Source organism: Vigna radiata, chromosome 1 (genome assembly GCF_000741045.1).
Source record: "Vigna radiata var. radiata cultivar VC1973A chromosome 1, Vradiata_ver6, whole genome shotgun sequence".
NCBI lineage: Eukaryota > Viridiplantae > Streptophyta > Magnoliopsida > Fabales > Fabaceae > Vigna > Vigna radiata.
This window is the reverse complement of record NC_028351.1, coordinates 7,334,848-7,357,551: the sequence shown is the minus strand read 5'-3', so window position 1 is coordinate 7,357,551 and position 22,704 is coordinate 7,334,848. Positions and strand designations below refer to the sequence as shown.

General features: G+C 32.4%; 2 protein-coding genes across 6 annotated transcripts; one reads left to right on the top strand and one right to left on the bottom strand.

Moving 5' to 3' along the window:
- Window positions 1-89: 89 nt before the first annotated feature.
- Window positions 90-3,829, bottom strand: LOC106769999 (probable LRR receptor-like serine/threonine-protein kinase At4g20450). 2 transcript variants are annotated; one of them, XM_014655913.2, is made up of 5 exons: window positions 3,536-3,829; window positions 2,521-2,717; window positions 1,533-2,345; window positions 1,317-1,409; window positions 90-1,216 (listed from the first exon to the last, which is right to left on the bottom strand). In XM_014655913.2, exons 2-5 carry the CDS (start codon window positions 2,708-2,710, stop codon window positions 408-410), a joined length of 1,905 nt encoding a protein of 634 aa, XP_014511399.1. In that variant the 5' UTR covers window positions 2,711-2,717; window positions 3,536-3,829; the 3' UTR covers window positions 90-407. The 2 variants fall into 2 exon arrangements, with proteins under 2 accessions (XP_014511399.1, XP_014511334.1); XM_014655848.2 differs by having other exon boundaries at window positions 2,521-3,829.
- Window positions 3,830-8,472: 4,643 nt separating this feature from the next.
- Window positions 8,473-21,659, top strand: LOC106771296 (LEAF RUST 10 DISEASE-RESISTANCE LOCUS RECEPTOR-LIKE PROTEIN KINASE-like 1.2). Of its 4 annotated transcripts, none has more exons than XM_022783406.1 (4): window positions 8,473-9,319; window positions 19,865-19,897; window positions 20,000-20,275; window positions 20,369-21,659. In XM_022783406.1, exons 1-4 carry the CDS (start codon window positions 8,488-8,490, stop codon window positions 21,292-21,294), a joined length of 2,067 nt encoding a protein of 688 aa, XP_022639127.1. In that variant the 5' UTR covers window positions 8,473-8,487; the 3' UTR covers window positions 21,295-21,659. The 4 variants fall into 4 exon arrangements, with proteins under 4 accessions (XP_022639127.1, XP_014512738.1, XP_014512745.1 ...); XM_014657252.2 differs by lacking the exon at window positions 8,473-9,319 and adding an exon at window positions 10,295-12,461; XM_014657259.2 differs by lacking the exon at window positions 8,473-9,319 and adding an exon at window positions 12,473-15,526.
- Window positions 21,660-22,704: the final 1,045 nt, after the last annotated feature.

Below are 22,704 nucleotides of genomic sequence, written 5' to 3'. Positions count from 1 at the left end.
AAAACTCAGAAAAATCTATCTTTTGATATAAATTTTAATGGTGATAGTTTTTTTTCCTGCCAACAGCAGATGTGCATGAAGAACATGGCTCTGAACGAACGAAGGAAAAGATGATTGAAAGTGTAATATATATGGGAATATATACATGTTGAAACTACAGTAAACATTGAACATGAATTCAATGAGAGACGAGGATACATGTTCAATGTGGCTCAAAAGAAGTAATCAAGCTAGAGAATACACACCCCAAATCAAAAGCTTCTTTTCAACCTAATATTTTGCATGCACGTCATTTGCAAGATGCATGGCTAACCTCAAATTACTACACTAGAGCAAAAAGACTCCATATCTATTCAACCAAAAGAATGGTTTGGAAGAATCATGCTTGTTGGCAGAAGGAACAAAGACTATGTTATCTGGTTGAATCCCCATGTTCCTTTGCTAATGCCCTCAAGTGTCTCCAGCACCTGTTTCATGGAAGGTCTGAGTACCTTGGGACACTGCACACACTGAAATGCTAACTCTGCCACTGCTGTTATCATTTCCATCATGTTTCTGTCAACACCAAACCAAAAGCTTGGATCCACTACCGCGTTTAATTCCTTGTTTAATATTTTTCTCTTTGCAAACTGTGCAAGAGTAACGTAATCTGTTCCTTCAACTAAACTTGGCGAGTTGGAAGATATAAGTTCAAACAAGACCACCCCAAAACTATAGACATCACTTTTGTCACAGACCCTTCCAGATTCATAGTAGTCAGGATCTATGTAAGCACGAGTTCCTACTGGAATAGTGGAAACGTGCGTGGCATAATCTGGGAGATACCGTGAGAATCCAAAATCTGCAACTTTAACAGTAAAATTTTCGTCCAACAGAATGTTACTCCCTTTCACATCTCGGTGGATGATACCTGAGTCATGCAGATATACTAATGCAGTTGCAGTTTCGATGGCAATGTTCAATCTAGTATGCCATGGTAGTTTATCACAGGAAGAGTCATGAAGATGTTTAGAAAGAGTGCCATTGGAGATGTATTCGTACACTAGCATGTGTTTATTGCTATGGCGAGAAGTGCGACCATAAAGTAAAACCAGATTTTTATGCTGCAACCAAACCAATACCTCAGTTTCTTTCATGAATTGCTCAATGATCTTTTCTGTCTCACTCTCTTCATGGAAACATTTTATTGCCACCTCTCTTCCATCCTTAAGTTTTCCTAATACAATGACACACTATCAGAAAAAAATTCAGATATATATATGCATATTACTTGCAGGGACACTGATTTAAAATATGTGGACTGATTAGGATATCACCATAGTACACGGTGCCATAGCCTCCCTTTCCAAGGCAAGTATCAAAATTGTTTGTAGCTTCTTCAAGTTCACCATGGTGGAAGATTTTCAAAGCTGAGATGTATGGATTATCACACATGAATAAAAGCTTTTATCCTCAGTCTGTTGACACCAAAAACACATAGAAGCTAGAAAAGCATGAGTAAGGAAACGGGACAAAAAATGACTTTATTATACCTTTTGTTGCGTTTGTTTCATGTCTCCCTTGCTTTATACCTTTGAGAATCTCTAGCACCTGTTCCATGCTTGGCCTTAATTCTTGTGGACATTGCATGCACAAAAGTGCAAGCTCAGCTGTAGCAGTCATCATCCTCTTGATCTTATGGTTAGATTGGAAGTCAAGTCTTGGATCCAACAGCTCCACCACAGCTTGCTTTTCAATTTTTGTTCTTAAAAGTGTAGCGAGATCGTCCTCCTCATTCAGAACCCAGGATTTTGCCAGCTTTGATGATAGAAGCTCACACAGCACCACCCCAAAGCTATACACATCATTTTTTACACTAAGCTGGCCTTTTGTCAAATAATCTGGGTCGATGTAACCACATGTTCCAATTATATCATTAGTAACATGGGCTGCATAGACAGGAACTCCATCTGGAAGTTTGCATGATAAATGAAGATTTGCAAGTTTAGCAGAAAAGTTCACATCTAGGAGAATATTGCTGGACTTCACATTGCGGTGGATGATGCCATTATAGTGAAGATAGTCCAATGCATTTGCAATATCAATGGCTACGTCAAATCGTGTCAGCCAAGGTAGTGTGGTGTTTTCGTCTTCAGTTTTAAGATGAGCAGCAAGGTTTCCATTGGATAAGTATTCATGGACTAGCATAGATTCCTCGTGATGAGAAGCACATCCATAAATTGACACAATATTTTTGTGAGGCAAGTAATTTAGGATAGTAGTTTCACTGATAAACTGTTGCAATATGTGGTGCTTATCTTCGTTGAAGCACTGGATTGTAATCTCACGCCCATCTGCAAGTTTTCCTAAAACAAGGGAAATGAAAAGAAGAAACTTTAGTGCAAATTTTCATTATTTGTATTACCAAGCTGAACTCCAAATTTGATTTGAGAACCACGCCAAAATGACTTGAGCAATTGTATCTAAGTTCTCTTTTGTATTTACATTATTCATGTAAATGGCCATAGCTTAGTCACTTACCGTAATATTCAGTGGCAAAGCCTCTTTTTCCAAGACAATGAGACTGATCAAAGTTATCTGTGACTTTTGCAAGTTTCTTGTAGGGCAAGATTTTCCATTTGCTCTGCTTTTGAAATGTGTCAGAAGTGCTAGTGAAGCAGCCCTCAAAGAGATTACACCTCATTCTCATAAGGCAATCAATAAACGTCATTGGAATGCTGAGTGAATGATGAAAAAGCAGGCTCATCAGAATTGCAAATTACTTTGTACATTGAATTCTATAAAGTCTAATTTGTGTTCTACTAGGTGTGGAGGAACAATTCTTGGTAACTAAAAGACAAATTAACGAGACCATAATTAGAGGCACTAACAACACACTTAATCCATCAGAAAACACAAGCAGAACATTCAAATGAACACATTGATGAAGAAAAGGTTTATTGGCTGAAAAAAACATGCATTGAAGTGCTAATATATATGTATATACTTAATCCATAAAAAACACGAACAGGACATTCTAATAAACTCATTGGTTATTAATAACTGAACTAAAACATGCACAAAACTGCTTATCTTCATCAAAGCGCAGAGTTGTAATTACATAACTATGGTCAAGTTTGCCAAAGAGGAGAATTTTTATTTTTTTACACACACACACACACCATCTGCAGAAAATAAATTTACCTATACCTATTACTGTGGACAAGGAGAGAATCTATCATGTAATCAGAAAACAATCACTGAAGGCAGAATTTTCATTCCAAGTCATGTTTAAATCAAAGATGCTTAGTTACTCATTTAGTCCCTATATCTGCAAAATCTTTAGGTTTGAGTCCCTACAGTAGGAAACTGCTTGTTACTAGGTAAACATTATGTAGAAACAGAAGATAACTTTGATTTCCCTATGCCTAATACTCTCATGTTTAAGTGGTTTTTTATAGATTCTTGAGTTGACTTTGAAAAGTACCATCTGTGCAATAGAATTCATTACAATTATGGAGTATGCAGTACTAAGACAAGGTTTCTTAGTTCTTACCAAGTGTAGCACAAACAAGTTCAAGAAAGCGAAGGTGCCCTCAACAGTTTTTGGATTGTTGAATATATTAAACTTTTCCAAGAGTGTTCTGCCATTGAGATGAGGTGATGCAGTCAGCAGCACAGCATGCAAAGCAACCTTAGTGACATGCAAAGTCTCTGAGAGGAAGATATAAGCGTAAACGAACAGCAGTGAAAATGGAAGACGTGTACAGAGATGAAAAAAAAAGGAAGGAAGAAGGAAAGTGCAGAACACGAATGAGTCTTCAGAAAGAATGGAAAAGTCTCTGAAATGTCTATTTTCTTATGATAAGATATTTTGAGTACATTAACTTCAGGTCTGGAAAATGATAATGCAATCATGTAGTTTGTTTTTCTCTTAAAACATATTGTATTCTCCTGTTAGTTTAAAACATTTCTGTTTTAGTTTTGCTTTTTTAACATAAATGAGATTTTTAGTAATTATATTTTACAACTCTCTGGATTAGTTTTAAATTCTCATGATTAACACGAGACTTTAATTATATATATATAATTTTAATTAATTTTTTATTAAAACAATTTCGTTCAATAGATTATTCACATTATTTTTTTATTTTTGTCCACATATTCTATTTTTTTTATTTTTATTAATAATGAGATGAGGTTATCGTTACTTTTATTTTCTGGTATTTAATTTATTAGTAAAATTGTTCATTCATTTTTTAATATTCTCTAACTCGTTGATGGTTGATTTTTTTGGAACTATTAACTTTTTACTACTGAACATAAAATAAATGATAAAATATGAAATGAGGTTAAATAAGAAAAACTTAACATTAAACACTACATTTTTTTTTTTTACTTTTGAAATAAGGAAAGCTAATTAGATAGAAATATGTGATATAGATATTATTATGGTTACATTTCATCACCTCACTCTTTTCATTAAGCTCATGAATAACCTTTTGTTTTTCTTCTTCAATGTCATAGGTCTTTAGCATGAAAAGTTATATTCCAATTAACAAACTTATATATTTTTTTTTAAATTATAATTTTTAGTCAACTCACTAAAATAAATTCATATTAAGTTCAAAAGATTTAAAGATGATTAATAAATCATTTTTTATTCTTAAACAAATAATTTATTGATTGTTTTTATCTCAGTTTAAGAATTCATAAGCGTTTTCCAATATCTTACAACTTAAACTAATTTGGGATTAATTTAGTTGTTGGCTATAAAATTAACAACAAGTACACTGATAAATAAGTAATAAATATCGTTCTTTCTTAAGAATCTTATGTAAAACTCGATAACTCTCGCAATTCACAACCCAATTAGATACAAAAGATAACAAAAATACAAGAAACTCTTTTGTATTTTTATCAAACAGTTGAAGTGCAAAGAAATGTAACAGAGTATTTACAAGTTGTGACTAGAGTTAAACCACTTCATTTTCATATTTTATCCCTAGTGACTTTAAGTCTAAGATAAGTTATGAAGTTTCAATTCCTTGAATCCTCAACAAGCAACATGCATTAAGTTCAAGAGTATAAGATTACTAATGCATCAAGTTCTATTCCTAGATACAAGCATCCATTAGGCATTCAATTTTAAGTCTATATTCTAAAGATATTTCCCATCACCTCAAGAATCACCAATTAAGCATGAAAATTGAATACTAACATGAATTGAAAAGACATATATCACTAATAGCACAAAATTACACAATAGTTTCATGTTTTACAACTAACTTCAACAAATAATCCATGGTGGAGAACTCAGGGTTTTACAAATTAAAAAGATAAGAAAGAAATGGAAACTAAGAAGGAGTAAGAGAGCTTCCCAACACCCCCAAACAACCTCCTAGGGCCTCTCTCAGTCGCCCTAGGTCTAGAGTAATCATGGGAGGAAGAAGAATTCCCAAAGCTTGAGAGAAACATGTTTAAATACTCCAAGTTGACATGCCAACAACGTCGCCGCTTAGCCTCATATAAGCTAAAACGCAAAAAAGGATATCTGTCAAACCATTGCTCAGTGCCATTTAACATTACTCGGTGCTACAACACCAGTGGCGCTCAATGCCACTTTTTGCCGTCAGTGTCAAACTCGTCTAAAGCACTGGTTACTCTTTGAGTTTGCAGCACTGAGTGCGATTTTGGTACATAGGTATTTGCTCCAAAATGATTAATTTTTGTCCAAAATAGGTTTCTTTGAGTTCTAACTTGTTCTCCACCACAAGAGCTTTCTATCACTTATTTTACACTTATAAACAAGGAGATTATAGGTAAAACAAACATAAAATAATAAAAATACAAACCAATACCACATACACTAAACTTGAGGATAAAACAAAATTAAAGTTAAAAAAAAGCATTCCATAAGTAATTCATGAAGTCAAAACTTGGGTTATAAATCTTGTTGGCCAAGGATTAACTCTCACTAACGAGACTTATACTCAATATATGATATTATATGATATTATATGGTTTATAGTTTGGTTGAGCAAGGAAAAAACTAACTAATCATCAAGTTAATTCTAACTAAACAAGAAATTAGTTTGACTAAGTAAGGAACCATGTTTTCTTAACTAGCTTAACATCTTACATATTCCTTTCTTTAGCTAACTTTTTTTTCATCATTTCTACTAAAAGAGTTTTTATCATTAAATTCTACTAAAAGAGTTTTCAAATATTAGATATATGAATAAAAACATATGATCAATCCCTCTTTTTCTATAGTTGTAGAAACTAAAAAGAAAATTTTAAAGTGTCTAAAATGAATGAAATAAATAAATATTATGTTTAATAAATTAAGGATAAAGAACACTTATTACTCATCGACTTTTTTTTTTCTTGAAGGAATTTATCAATAAATTAGAAATGAAATTCGATCACGTCATTCTATTAATAATTAAATCAAATGGTAAATATTTAAACAAAAAAAAATTGAAGATATTCAATACAACAAAATTTATAACAAAATAAAATTTTATGAAATATTTAATATTAAATATTATATACAAATATAGATGTTACTCAACAAACAATATATATGTGAAATTCAAATGTTTTATAGTATTGTTTGTACCTTTATAATTCAGTACTTAGTAAATAGAATATTCATTAAAGAAACTAAAAATCCAGATTTAACACACTCTCCAATACATATTTACGTGATAATTTATATATAAATGATAAAAGTAATTAAGATCTTCATCATATACAATTTTAAAGAATAAGTTGTACATTCGTGGCCCAATAATGTTATACTTGTAAATTTGATTAATTTAAAGGTTAATTTTTTAAGTTTTGTGTAAAATTCAACTTCATTTAGTTCACCAAATTTTAAAAATTGATAAATATAGTTTTTTTAATTTAATTTTTTTAAAGTGTGAAATATGTTTTGAATAATGTTTGAATTGTTTATAATATTTTAACAAACTTTTATAAAAAATATTAAAATATAATATCATTTTATAAGTCTAAAAAAATTAAGTTAATATTGTTAGCTTAAAAAAATTCATATTCTCATTTATTTTAAAAGTTTGAATATCAATGTAATATTAAAATTTGAGACAGTCAAATTTTAATTTTACATACAAACTTAACAACTAAAATTATATTTAATTTTTAATTTAAATGATTAAACTCATTTTCAGTTTTGAATTGGTTAACTTAACTAATAAAAAATCAATGAAATTTTTATCATGTTAAATTTAAATAACTCAAATAATTCAGTTTATTTATATTTCTAATCGTGTGTCAAGTTTATCTCAAAGCTCAAGAATAAAAGATAAAGCAGAGTAAGCCCACCAGAAATAAAACAAGGAGTGAGCTGTAAGACACAATAAAGTTATTAATATTATGTTATTTTTTTTATTAATAATTTACTAAATGTACTGATAGTCGGTTTATGTTACCCGCCCACAGAATGATTAATTAATTAAATACCATTGACTGCAAATTGCAAAGTTTTGATAGTTTCTCTTAATATTTTATAAAATCCGAAATTTTGTTTTTTAAAATTTTAAATCTTTTAATTCTCATTATTTTGGTTTCAAAAGTTAGGAATAACTAAAATTTAAATCATTAAAACTGTGTAATTTATAATTAAATGTTAAGATTTTAAAATTTTTGGAAAAAAATAGTGGCAAAACTATATCTAAACCTATTTTATTATAAATTTTATGTATATATTTGCTATTATTAATGTTCCTCTTTCACGTGACAGAAACGAGTCATTCCCGTAAAATAAATAAAAAAGAAAATGATATTTTAATATCATTTTTTATATTATTTTGACACTGTACACATGTAAAAATATGATTGAACAATTTTAAATTAAAAAAATTGAGACAATGACATATTTGGAAAAGAAAAATTAAAGTTCTTTTTTTAAAATTTGAAATCGTCCAACCACGTTGTAGAGTATCAAAATGATATAAAAAAAATGTGTTAAAATAAATGTATTGAAATATCATTTTCCAATACAAAAACTTCCACTTGGCTAGAAATCCATGAACAGATGCAATGTAGGAACCTTATAATATGAAAGGAACGTGCCAGCCACGCGTTTCTCAATATAATATTCTTCAACATGCTTTTAATATTCATATCTCTAACATTTTTCTGACCCCAAAAGGACTTCCAAGTTAAAAATTAATCCATTGAACTTCGTGGAAACAGTCATCATTCACCAAATTTTTAGTACAATTTCAGCTATATTTCATCTCAAGTTGAAACTAGGGCGTCAAGTCCAAGACTCTTATGAACTTTAATGCATCAAATCACCCTCTTATGCAGAGGAAATTCTATTAGAAATAGCTTACTGAGGTAAAAAGATATGCATAAAGCTACGTATATGTAGTAGAAAAAGTGTTAGATTCTTTTCCCACTGACACATGAGCACACCTTATATTTCTAAATGAAGAGTTTGACTCTTAAGAAAATTTTCTTTGACTGGTTCATCACATGAAGAAAATCTATGGCTATATATACAACTATCATCATCTCATTCATAACCTATTCCTTAGCTTTACGTTTCTTAGTCCTCTAACCATGCCAAAACCCTATCACTCCCTCTTTGCAGTGTTCATCATTCTGGTGACATGTCATGCTCAAACTGATAGTAACACATCAACAGTATGTGCTCCTTCTAACTGTGGTAACATATCCATCGGTTACCCATTTTGGAAGAAGTCCGACACCAATGTTGGAGAGTTTTGTGGCTACCCTGAGTTTGGTCTTGAATGCTCGGACAACCATGCCATCATTAGATTTCCAACTGACACATACCGAGTCGCAGATATAAACTATGATGATCGTTCAATTACACTTCTTGACATAGATGTTTTGGACCAACCATGTCCTAGGGCACGACACAATGTTTCCCTACAAAACCTTCCTTTGTCTTTCAGCTCTCTAGATTTGAATCTGAGTTTCTATTTCAACTGCAGCTCTTATCCTGCATCTGTTGAGCACATAAGGTGCATGCAGCAACATGATCATAAGAATCAGTCTTACGTGTTTCTGGCTGGGGATGAAGTTGAAAATGGATACGGTTGGGTGAGGCAGTGCGATGAGCATGTTGTGGTGACGGTGAAGCAAGAAGAGATCGATGGTACTAATTTGATCACTGGTTTTGGTGATGCCATGAAGAAAGGGTTTGTGCTTGATTGGGTGAGTGCTAAGGATTGTGCAGCGTGTGAGGATTCTGATGGCTATTGCAGATACGATCATACCACCAAGCAATCAAGTTGCTTATGCAGAGATGGCAGAACTGTTGCCAAAAGTTGCAAAAAAGGTATACTTTAAGCTTCTTGAAACAAATTGCTCATTCTTTTATTGATCAAATTCACTTGAAAATCTGCTTGCTTAAAGATCTAAAACATATACTTACAATTTGTTGGTTATATTATGGTTTATTTGATATCTTTTTGATTGTGTTAATTTAGTGTAAGGTTGAATACGTATGCAATTGTGCTTCTACTACTTCATCTGTTTAAAATATTTCATGATTTAATATTTTCTTCTGGTTACTCAGCCCATCTTATTGTAACTTTAGTCGACCACAGATTGAGTATAAAATTTGTGAATTGAAAATGATATTATAATGGAAAAAATCAGTGTTTGTAGGGTAAATAAAAGAGTCATTTTTCAATAAAAATTCTCATTCCCTTTTTCATCACTACTCCAAGAGTGTTCATCAGCAACTCTCTCATGTCAACTCTCACCATTGCCACCTTAACTTAACAATATATCTCTTTCTCTGTTACTTCTTTCTCTTTCTTTTTCTTTCCTTTCATTTCATTTATTAACTAATATGATTACAACAACAAAGTAATGCTAAGATTCATACCACGATTTCTGAAGCCAGAAATGGAAAAGACATATCGTTTATATGACTTTGATACATATATCTGCAACTACTTGATGATATTTTCTTTAATTTATGTGACAACTTTGTTGTCATATATATACTTTTTTTTATATTGTTATTCTATTCAAGATGATTGCAGATTTTTATTATAATTATTCTAAATATAGTTCTATTATTGATTGTATATTTTTTTTTAATGACATTGAGACCATTGCACAAAAAAATGTTTGCATGTTTTTAAAAATTATAATATTAATTATTCCAATAAGGAATTGATATTTGGGGTATATTCTAACCTTTGAATTTGAGTTAAAACTGACTCCAAACTGACTAAACATTTTTGCCCCATCGACATTATTAAAATTAGTTATGATTATTTAAAATATGGTACATAATTTATTGTATTATTTAAAAATTATCAGCCAAGAAAATTGTTTAGTTTGATTTATTATTTGAGTGATAAATTATTTTTAAATTGACTTGTTTATCATCATTAGTTAAACCCTGTATTATAAATTACTAATCTTATAGCAAGTAAGAAAATGGGCCTGATTGGGTATATGGGTTGGGAACAAGGAACTGTATTTGGGCTTGGGCTCGATAGTTTTCAGGACTATTGGGCTGTCCATCTACTATGGCCGACTAGTTAGAATTCATAAGCCATGGATTACAACTTGCAATGTAAAATACTATAAAAAGAGTTTTTAATTTTGGTGGTTTGACTAGACTGAGGACAACCATATCTTAAAATGAGAACTGTAGAATAATTATTTAGTTAAAAGATTTTGGTTCTTCCTCTGACATAGCAATGGAAATTGTGTAGACATAAACACTGCTATATTTTAATCTCCTTTACCTAACTCTGTATTAATATTTATAAATTCCTTTCTATAAAAACAACACGTTCTTTCAGAAGAACATACTATGAACATAAATTAAATAAACTCTTAACATCAAAAGGAAAAAGGTTGAAAAAGTAGAGACACTCATTCGCTTATAACATTATCCCAAATGCAGTGGTAGTAAACGGTTCTCTTTTAATATAGGGGAAAGATTAAAATATTTAAAAGGGTTAGGTAGAGTGTTTTAGTCTTAACTTTAATTAGTGTAATATTTTTAACAACAGTTTTCCAGCCAAGCACAAATTATTATTTGTTCTGGTCCATTCAACCTTGTGTAGAGCAATTTTTCTTCCCACCTTCATTGCATATAGCACAATGTCTATTTTAAGATTTTCTAACCTTTGATAATGATTTTAATAATATAGATGATCAAAGGCAAAACTGTATTTCTAGATAGAAACACACACCATTTTGCAGACATGGATCCATTGTTTTATTCTGATCTTGTACTTTTCTCCTAGTTTATCATTCCCCTGTGTGAAGTTAGTCTTATTCATTGAATAAAGTTTATAAACAAAAGAAAAAATCTAATCATGACATCACTTACGTGAGAAAGACAGCAGCCAGTGAATATATCTTACTGGTTAACATGTTTACACAATCAAAATTTAAGGCTTGGAGTGTTTTCTTTTAATGTTTTTCCAACTTGTCAACACCATTTTTATGAAAGACACCATGCTAGTTATACGTCATTTAGTTTGACTAAGATATATAGATTGTTGTTGTGTGGTTGATCATTTGCCTCACCAACAAACAAGGCCTCTGACATTGTTCTCCTGCAAATTGAGGCCCCTCTCAGATTTCTGTCATGCCTCTTTCTCTTGTTCCACTTTCTTCTTCCCTCATAAACACCCTTTTCTTCTTCTCCCTCTTATTCCCAACTTATGCATCTAGTGATGCTGAACGGTACGCAGCATGTGAGCCTTTTAGCTGTGGGAAACTGACCAATATTAGCTACCCATTTTGGAGTAAGGACCAGCCAGGCTACTGTGGCCATCCAAAGTTCAAGCTTGATTGCCAACAAGACAACGTGACAATTGACATCATGTCACAGACATTCCAAGTCATTGACATGAATCAAACATCTAAGGTTTTGACTATTGCAAGGTTGGATTTATTGGCCAACCCTTGTATTAATGATCATGTGAATGTGAAGTTGGATCCTGAATTCTTTAACTACACTTCTAATGATGATGATTACACTTTGTTATATGACTGCGGTTCTCTTGGATATACGTCTGGTAGTGTGAATATTGGAGGAGCAATAGCATTTAATTGCCCCATTGGTGGTCAAGATGGAATTTTTGTGGCGAATACTGAAGTGGTTAAGTTCATTAGTCTGGAGTGCAAGAACAGCATCAATGTTTCTGTTCTAAGAGAGGCTGTGAAGAGTGATTCGGATGTGGGAAATGTTTTAGCAAGTGGATTTGAGGTTGGATGGAGTGGTGTGAATGAAGATGAATGTGATGGTTGCACAAGATCTAGTGGGAGATGTGGATACAGTTCATCTACGAGTGGATTTATCTGTCTCTGCCAAAATCAGCAATCAGATGCTGAGATTTGTAAACAAATCATAGCAAAGTCTCCAGAACCAACAGCCAGAGTAACACCAGCAAAGTCACAGTTACCCTCTTACCCTCCAGAACAGTCTCCAAATTCTCCGAGTATGTTTTCTTCCATCTCTTGTTTAGATTAAGTTCTCCAACTATAATCTTATTCTTTTGGATGGTGGCATTCAACTTTTTCTGAGGTTCCAAATACCTTACATGCTTGTTTAGAACACAAGTCGAGAAGTTAAAATTCGCGTTTAGGATGTGAATAACTGCAAGTTATAAATACCATAGCTTCTTAGTAAGCGTAATAAAATCATATCTGAAACGTGAAATCAAACAAGTCATTCATCCTCTCTGGTTTAGGCAGGCAGTTTCACATTCTAAACATGGAATGGATCTGTTAATTTGGTTTGCGTGTTAGGAAAAGTTGTTTGGTCAGAATAGTTCCCTTTGATTTTTTTTCTTTCATTCTGTTCAAAACTTTTATAATATAAATCGAACTATTGAAGACTGCGTTATGAGATAACGTGTCAAATTTTATAATGTCATATTTCGGTTCCCTATGGGCGTGTTTGGCTTTTGTTGACTTTTATATAATAACAAAGTGATAATAACGAGTATAGGTTTTTAAAAGTCTGCATATAACAGTACAGTAATTTTGGTGATTAGATGCTACAATACAACAAAGAATTGTCATTGAAAGATGACAGCAACAGTTACCTAACAACAGTATAGCTCACTACCTTTTTTATTATAATTTTCTAATGGAAGCACTTCTTCACAGGTGATTCCCTTGATTCCAAATACCCCTCTTTTCTCTCTGTTCTCATTCTCAATTTCCTTGAATTGCTAGAGTCTCTTGATTATGAATATACGATCCAATCTAGGTCAATGGTCATAGACCTTTACTGTACATAAAGGTTTAGACTTTAGAAATGGGTCAGAAAGAACTTAAAAAGCTTTGCTTTAAAAGAATAAAGATGATGTTTCCATTATAAAGAACAACCACATCCTTTCACAGGTTGTTGGATACATTTTGATTTATAGAAATAAGCAAAAGTAGAATTGGTGGTTTATTGTAGAAGTCACTAACCACAAGTTTAAAACGTTAGGTTTTGGGAAAAATAGGACATCTCAGTAAATAGAGTAGGCCCGAGACTAGAAAATTATAATTTAGCGAATTTGTAAAGAAAATAAATTAATTTCTGCAACATATTTTTGAAAATACAATGTGTTGTGTTGTGTCCATCAGTAACAGTAACAACTCATGCAGCAATTTCATTAACAACCACACGTATTTCTGCAACATGTAACTCTTCCCTACATGATCAAATGACCATAATGTATTCTATACCTATATCTACCCCACCTTGCTTACATCCACAGTGACTCTTCTTGTCAACTTTGCCACAGTGTCCCTCTCAATAGTCCATGTGTAACCTCTTGTACAACCATAGAATCAAAAACATCACAGTTTTCTCATCGATTATGGGGATGGAGCTAACCTCGTAATTATGACAGTGATTATGCGGCCTTCAAGGACAGGTGCCTTGATAATCATCCATTAAGTTAGCTCTCAAAATTTTACTATGCTTGAAATTAATCCAATGCTCCATCGCATGAAAATGCTGGGGACTAATATCATGAACCAATATGACCTATATATATTTCTTCATTGCGTGTATAATGGCTGACATTTGAGAGATTGGTCGAGAAATGACTTCTTAACGTAAAAAGTTCCCATCATCATAAAAGAACCATGCCCTCTCACATGCATTAGACTGCTTCAAAATCAAATCAGCATCTGATGCATATGAATAAAAAATATGAGAATGGCCTGAGGATTTCTAATAGTCGTCTTGACAGAGGGTGAGTCACAACAATAATTAGATGTTACAGATTTGGGAAAATTGGACAGGTGGAAAATAAGAATCATACCTAAATATTTACTACAGATGAATCAATCTGTGTAGAATAGTCTAATTTCCAAACTTAGGTTAGAACTGAAGTAATAAACAGAAATTACGCGTTGCTGATGTGTAATTCATACTCTTTGGAAGAACAGAACATATTAACTTGATAGTATACTAATATACGGAGAAATCTAATTAAAAAAATTGACTATAAATTATTCCAATAAGCATTGACTTACAAGGGAAAAAACAAAAGTAACCAAAGAGAGTTTATTCCCTAATTCTTTCAATTTGTGAGAGAGGGAGACTGGGTCGTGTTTGGGGAATGTTGAAATGTGAATGGTTTGGGAGTGAAGAAAGTAAGAGGAAAGAAGGAGGTAGCTTCGTGGGAGAAGTGAGAAGAACTGCTTCCATAGCTTTCTTTTATGAGAGAGAGGGTTGTGAGGGAACTGAGAAAAAGTATGAGAATGGATGATAAACATAGTCACATCCACACCACTCCCCTTGCCTTCGCACTCACCGTCTCTTGCTTCTTCTGCATCGCTTTGCCACATTCCCACTCTCAACCATCGCCACCGCCATCGCTTTGTTCTCAGCAGTCATACATCTGCAACATAAGAGTCTCCGTCATCTTCGATCCTCCCTGGGAAAATATTCCACCCTCTCAATGTAACGGCGCCGATCCATCATCCCTGCTCAGCTGCCATGCTCATTATGAATCTCAAAATTTCACAGTGAAGGATATCGACAACACCACTCACACCATGAAACTCATGCCAAGACCCCCTGTCGACCATGTCTGTTCTACTCACCTTTTTTACGGCTACCAGAACTTCGATTACGACAACTTCAACAACGCTCTGCATCAGTATAATACACCAGTGCATAAAATCATTATATTTGATCATTGTCCTACAATCCCAAATTTCCCTTCAAAACGCAACTTTACGTGCGGGGATGTTCTGTATTATTTTGAAGAGGGGAACACGGAAAAGGAGATACTCGACAAATACCCACCGCTTAAGGATTGCAATGGAAGTTTGAACGTGCCTGCTGCCGGTCCTCTGGATCATTACTATGACACTGATGACGGAGCTGGAGTTCTGGAAGAAGCTCTCAATGATGCGTTTGAAGTCAACTATAGTATTCCAGATGGTTGCAGAAGATGCAGAGAAAATGACGGAAGTTGCTTTCCATATGGTTATGATGAACATCTAGTTTCATGCAGCTATTGCCCAAATGAACAGTGTTCTCTCCAAAAAAGTAAGTCTTCTATCCTCCTTTTTCAATTTTCCCTCATAGCTTCTCATATCTTACGTATCAGTGCCACAGAATCCTCTTTTTAGGTACCCACTTCCCATCCTCGCTCTGTAATCTATTACTATCGTTTAACCAACACACATTTTTCATTCCACAATTAGGACATAATTAGTACAACAAAGACTGCAATTCGACCAACCCACTCTTACTCCCATCCTCACCACCCACTCCAATCATCACTTCCTTTTTATTTTTAAAAATATTCCTTTTTTTCTTCACAAATTATCATCTTTCTTTTACAATGACTTATATCCTTCCTCCCCGGTTTCTTTCCCCACCAACTCCCATAAAGCACGGCTTTTGCATTCTCCTATATCAATTGTTCTGACTCGGCTTCATCAACCCAAAAATAAAAACAGAGTGGAATGACATCAATCTCGATTGGATTCTTGTTTATCAGTATTCTGGGACACTTATGAAAAGAACTTAAAAGAGTTCTTTTTAATTAAACATTATAAGAAAGAGTATTTTACATGCATAATTTTAAATTTTTACTGACAATATTCTGTCTGGCAGTGTTTGTTTAGAAGAAAAAAAAAATGTGATGCATCATAGCAATAGCCAGTTGGTTTATGTAGTATGTTTCTAATTATTCTCAAGTTAAGTTTTGAATTTTAAAGACCTTGATAATTTTTTTAACAAAAGAAATACTTTGATAAACAAAAACAAAACACGTGTTGCTTCATAGATATGAATTAATAATAAACAGTACTGGTAAAGATTGAAGTTAGCCATTATAATCATGATGAAAATAATTATTAATAATTCAAATTTACTGAATAGTATATAGAGGTTTCGATGAGAACTAAGTTGTTGACCTGATGAGGATGAGAAAAACGAGAGTTGCTGACTCCACCTTTTTCAAGTCATGCTGATATGTGGTTCCTTCTTCACACCTTCATTTCCATCCTTCAGCTTTGACTCAGTCAATAACCAAATTAAAATCATCTCTCTATTTTCTCTCCACCTATTTATTACTTTCTTTCTCCATTCTCATTTTTTCTTCCTTTTCTCATACGCGTCAATTCAATCACCTCTCTAAATATGTATTAACTTTGACTTTTAGTACCATTTTCCTGAAAGTTTCCTTTTTAACCATTGAATAATGTTATCAAGCAGTTTCTCTATGAATTACATTCCCTGTTTGGCTCTATTTTTATGCCTAAATTTGTTTTTAACTGTAATTCTGATTATTCATGTATCTAAAAATTGTTTACCGAAAAATTTCAAACATATTATATATACTGCCATGCATGTAGTGAATATATTATAGATATATAATTATTAAGAAAAGACATGGAAAAGAGAATAAATTAAGACAAAATTTTCTGTATATCCTTTTAAGAGGGGCAAAGTTTGATCTATTATGAAATTATTAGTTATATATAACTCAGAGTCTAAGCATAAATGATGTATATCTGTCTTGTTTTTCTGGCTGTAAAACACTTGGCAGTCACATTAGCTATTTTTTGTGGTCTAAAATTATTGGGACCCGTCCTTAACATATACACGACAAGAAAGTATGATCCATCCTTTTTCTAATTTTCCTTACTTTGATTTTACGGATGCATGTGCATGTAACACCAATCATTCAGAAGAGGAAAACTTTTTCTTTCATTAATAATATACTTTCTAATTTATCTGCTCATCTCGGACAAGTGATCATTTAAAAATTAAATCAACAATGATATTTTGACAATTTTTATTTCATATATAACTATTTGGCACATTTATTATAATAATAATTTGATAATATAATATTTAAAAATTATTTATTAACTTAGATATCTATATTGTTATAATTAGTTATGAAGAAATTGTACATTCGTCAAAGAAAAACCTTTATTGAAATTAAATAGCATCGTAATATATATAGAGGGTATAATTGTGATTTTAGTTTTGAACAGAGTTGTTGATTGCATTTGTGAGTAAATGTAGATCTTTTCCTTCTTTTGCGGTCCAACACGTCTTTCACTATCATGGACATCATTTTCTTCTTTATTCTACTTTTGAGATTTTTAAAGTATATATCGAAATTGCGAAGCAGACTTTGACTTCTCCACTTGTTCTTATTTTTCCTAAAATATGGTTGCTCAAACAAAATCATCCACTATTTTGATCTTCCCCTTTAGTAATGAAACATGAATCAATTTTAAAATATTACTCTTTAGTGCTTTATTGCAATATTTGCATGCATGACTATATATCTAAACTCTTATCTATTCAATGGCGCTAATACATACGGTTGCATTCAGATACAACAGCAATATCTATGTAGATAGAATAGAAAAACTACATTACTATGCATTCCACTGTTATGGAATTATGAATTTTATATATATATATATATATATATATATATATATATATATATATATATATATGTGTGTGTGTGTGTGTGTATATGTATGTATGTATTTATTGCCTGTAGATTTATTTATCGACCTGCAGTGTCATAGTGATGTCACCATTACTGGGGATGATGTGGTTTTGATCCTCAGTGGTATTCCATTTGTGTTGATGCTTATTATATAACTACAAAAAATGAAGCCTGCAATCTTCCATGGGAAAAGTACTTCACCTACTTTCCTTTGTGGGCGTTCAACTTTTGACTAGAAACAATGTGGTATGGACAAGCCCACACTGGAATTACAAAAACATCCTCAACAAGTTCGAAAAACTGCAAGTCACTTGTTTAGGAAAGCAAAGATAAGGTGTTCACCAACTTCCTTGTGTTTGTAAACGAACCAATAACTGGTTATCTGTTGCTTGAACTTTTGTTTTGTTTTCATCTACGTTTTCAAGCTTCAACCATAAACCCCATTATAAAATAGTAGCATGTTTTCGTGTCAGAATTTCCACACTACACACCTACCAACGACTTTGAAGTTTTTTCTAAATGTCAACCTTACATTCCACACTAATACTCTTCTCTTCTCTCCTCTCCATTCTTTTCAAATTCCCAGAACCAAATGATCCTTCCAATCTCCTTCCATTACATCAAGCCTCAACTATGTATTATTATCGCAATCTTCTTCTTTGCTACCACTGTTCTATCTTCTAATCCAAAATTTAAGGCCTGCACACCTACAAGTTGTGGAAATGGCCCGTCCATTAAGTATCCTTTCTGGATTTCTTATGAACAGGAATCATTTTGTGGCTATCCCCACTTTGAGATCACTTGCATGGATAAAAATCCAATTCTCAGAACTCCTACTTATGATTTTCAAGTGAAAGATATCTCTTATTCTAATTCCTCATTTACTGTGGCCAACATGGCTGCCTATGAGGACAATTGTCCTGTTCCCTTATCTAATTACAGCTTTGATCAAACTCCCTTTACCTACAGTTCAGAAAATTGGAATCTCTCTTTCTTCTACAACTGTACCAGAGAACCCATAGATTACCCCACTTACGAAGTAGATTGTGCTAAAAATGCTTCACTTTATTCTTTTGCGGTTTTTCATAAGGAGGCACTAGAGCACAAAAACTATTCCTTGAATGAGTGTCAGCTTATGGTTAATGCGCCATTTATCATGAATGCTTCTGTTAATTTCACGGGCTTATTGAAAATGAATTACATTGAGATTTTGAAGATGGGGTTTCTTTTGAATTGGACTGCACCTGATTGCGAATACTGTGAGAAAAGTGGCGGACGTTGTGGATTTGATGGCAATCAGTTTCTCTGTTTCTGCAAGGATAAGTCCTACTTAAGAAGTTGTGGTAGTGGTAATAATATATTTTCAAATATTGATCATTTTTTTTGTTGTTTATTCAGATCCGTGTGACGCTTCTATTCCTTTCATGTTTTGTTTCCCCATTTCCCTCTTTAACTGTCTCATGAAAAGGTTCAGCTACGTATAATCATGTCATTGTCTTGATGAGAAGATATCTTTATCAGTTGTCATGCATTATATGCTCATCATCAAAATATGCATAAATATGCTGAAATTGAGTATTCTTTATACTTGGACTTTAAGAAAACGGACCAAATTTTATACCCAGTTAGAAACTAGTCATCATAAATTTGAACCGGAAAACAAGTATAGTATGGCTAACATCTAAGTTGTCTGATACCAGTGCAGCTTACACTTATTGGTAATTCCCATTTTGCCTCATAAGGATGTCATGCCATTTTATCATGACATAACCCTTAGCGCGTACTTTCCTTCTTGAGGCATTTGGTGAAATTGAATGTCTGTGTGTTTATGTTTACTATATTATCATCCTTGAATTGGGAGAATGCTAACCCATCTTTGCTTTCCCTTCTATCTGTTGCAGGAAGAGTGAATTGGAGAATGAAAACTATTATAGGTAAATAGGTTCAGTTTTCTTTCATTTCTTTTCTTTATTTTTTTCACATTTATTTCATTACTAGTCATATAATAATTGAAATTTGCTATCCTTGCTCTTTAGGTGTTTGTTCTGGTGTAGGGGGAGCACTTATAGTGGGCCTTTGCGTCTATATTTTTATTCGTAGAAGGAAGAATAGTTATGTAATGTCATATATACAATCTCGGAGCCTCTCTTCTGATCCATCTTCAAAAGACACTGAGAAGGGAAGTCACAGCTTCACTCAAAGCATTATACCTGGAGTTCATCTCTTCTCCTATGAAGAACTGGAAGAGGCCACGAATTACTTTGACCCATCTAAAGAACTAGGAGAAGGGGGCTTCGGGACAGTGTATTTTGGTAAGAACATGCAGCTTATACTGTATATCTGTCGTTTCTGTGTCTTTAATGAACATTAACAAAGGTTGCTGTCTTCTGATGTTTCTTGTCTAGGCAAACTGCGAGATGGGCGTTCTGTTGCAGTGAAGAGGTTGTATGAGAACAACTACAGGAGAGTTGCACAGTTCATGAATGAAATCAAAATCCTAACTCGTATTGATCATCCAAATCTTGTGAAGTTATACGGATGCACCTCTCGCCACAGTCGAGAACTTCTGCTTGTATATGAGTACATTCCTAATGGAACTGTTGCAGACCATATTCATGGTGAACGATCTAAACCTGGAACACTCCCCTGGCATATCAGAATGAATATTGCTGTGGAAACTGCAAGTGCACTGAAATTTCTTCATCTCAGAGATATCATCCACAGAGATGTTAAAACCAACAATATTCTTCTTGACAGCAACTTCCGTGTGAAGGTGGCAGATTTTGGACTCTCGCGTCTTTTCCCAGACCATGTCACCCATGTTTCAACAGCTCCACAAGGGACTCCAGGTTATGTGGATCCAGAGTACCACGAGTGTTACCAGCTTACTAACAAAAGTGATGTCTATAGTTTTGGAGTGGTGCTGGTTGAAATGATATCATCCCTGCCTGCTGTTGACATAACAAGGCATAGACATGAAATCAATTTGGCCAACATGGCCATTAACAAGATTCACAATCAGACACTGCAAGAGCTTGTGGACCCTAACCTTGGTTTTGAATCAGATTTCAAGGTAAGGAAAATGATAAGTGGTGTGGCTGAGTTAGCATTTCAGTGCTTGCAGAGTTCCAAAGAGATGAGACCTTCAATGGAAGAAGTGGTGGAGACTCTGAAGGATATACAGAGTGATGGAAAGAGTAAAAGCCAGCCTGAGGTAATGGATATCTCAAGCACATCTGATGATGTTGTGTTGCTGAAGGATGATCCTCCTCCACCATCACCAGATTCTAATGCTGTAAGCAAGACAACAACACCAAATACTAGTGGATGAGAGGACCTTCTTTCTCACTTTCATCTGATTAACCTTGAAAGAGTTAGCATCACACTGGCAGCATCCACCTGTTACAACCTTCATTTTGTCATCTTCTAAAGAGGATAAGTTTTAAGATTGAGATGTAAATATAGCTTGCAAAGCTGCTTTGGTTATGAAATTTCATCTTCTTTTTTTTTAATAAATATAGCTATATATAATTAAATTGTTTTGGTTTAATTAAAAATGTATTCCCTGCTCCTATAGCACCATTTTTCATTTGAGTCTTTGTATGAAAATCATCCATTTTTGTCCTACACGAAGAAGCATGTAAAAATTAGACTTAAACGAGTTATTGATATTAATATGATTATTTTTCTATTTTAGAGATTTAATATTTTTTAAATAAGATATCTAATAAGTTCAAACTTATATTATATGATTTATAGTATTGGAAAAGTATATCTTACAATAAAAACTAATTTAAAAATTAAAAATAATTGTTTATTTTATTGATTAAGATACATACTATTTTATAAACTAAAAAATATTAATTTTTAAAATAGTTTCTATTTTAAATAAAATTTATAAATAATTTATGAATTAAAATCTAAATTAGTCTCTAACATTGTGAAGTTTTAAAGTTAAAAGCTAATTTAGACTTTGATTTATAAATCAATCATAATTTTTTATTAATAATAGAAATTAGATTAAATATTAACAATTTTTAGTTTATAAAATAATATCTAACTTAAGCAATGTGACTAACTATTATAATTTATAAATTAATTATTATTTAATCATTTTCTTATAATGATATACTTCAATCATTTTTGTTACCTATTTAATATGCAATATTATATGATAAAAAAACCTCAATTACCAAGGTAAAATAAATAAAGTAAGAAGTCAAGAAGAATTCGAAAACATTTCAAAGATAAATTAAAAGAGATAACACTATATTTCCAGTAAAATATACATAAACATCTTTTTCAGAAATTTTTAGAATTAATTAATTACTTAATTTGGAAAATAATTTATTATACATTCAAAATAAAAATGAATAATCTATTAAATATCTAAAATTTATTTAAGTTTAAAAATTAATCAATTACTCAGGATGCTTGTCTCCAAGAATTTCAAAGTTGAAATCCTATACAAGTTAAAAAAAATCATTGTCCAATGTTTTATTTAAACATTTCAAACCACTAACGAACATGTAAAATATGAAGAAATTCAAAAAAATTAAAATTACTTAGAGAGTAGAAGCATCATTAATTAATTATTTGCAAATATATATTTTGATACTAAAATTTTTTTACATCACTTTAACATTATCGAGTATTTTTTTTTCTTTTTCTTTAAATATGTAAAAGTTAACTTTTGTTTTAAAGTATTTGAAAAATACTAGAAAAGGTTGAATAGTGTTAT

Coding starts and splice junctions, on each gene's coding strand:
- LOC106769999 (XM_014655848.2), bottom strand. CDS start 2,746: ATGAGCCTGCTTTTTCATCATTCACTCAGCATTCCAATGACGTTTATT. Junction 1,410..1,532: donor TGAAACAAACGCAACAAAAG/GTATAATAAAGT, acceptor CATACATCTCAG/CTTTGAAAATCTTCCACCAT. Junction 1,217..1,316: donor CTATGGCACCGTGTACTATG/GTGATATCCTAA, acceptor TCATTGTATTAG/GAAAACTTAAGGATGGAAGA.
- LOC106771296 (XM_014657252.2), top strand. CDS start 11,606: ATGCCTCTTTCTCTTGTTCCACTTTCTTCTTCCCTCATAAACACCCTT. Junction 12,462..19,864: donor ACAGTCTCCAAATTCTCCGA/GTATGTTTTCTT, acceptor TATCTGTTGCAG/GAAGAGTGAATTGGAGAATG. Junction 20,276..20,368: donor CTTCGGGACAGTGTATTTTG/GTAAGAACATGC, acceptor TTTCTTGTCTAG/GCAAACTGCGAGATGGGCGT.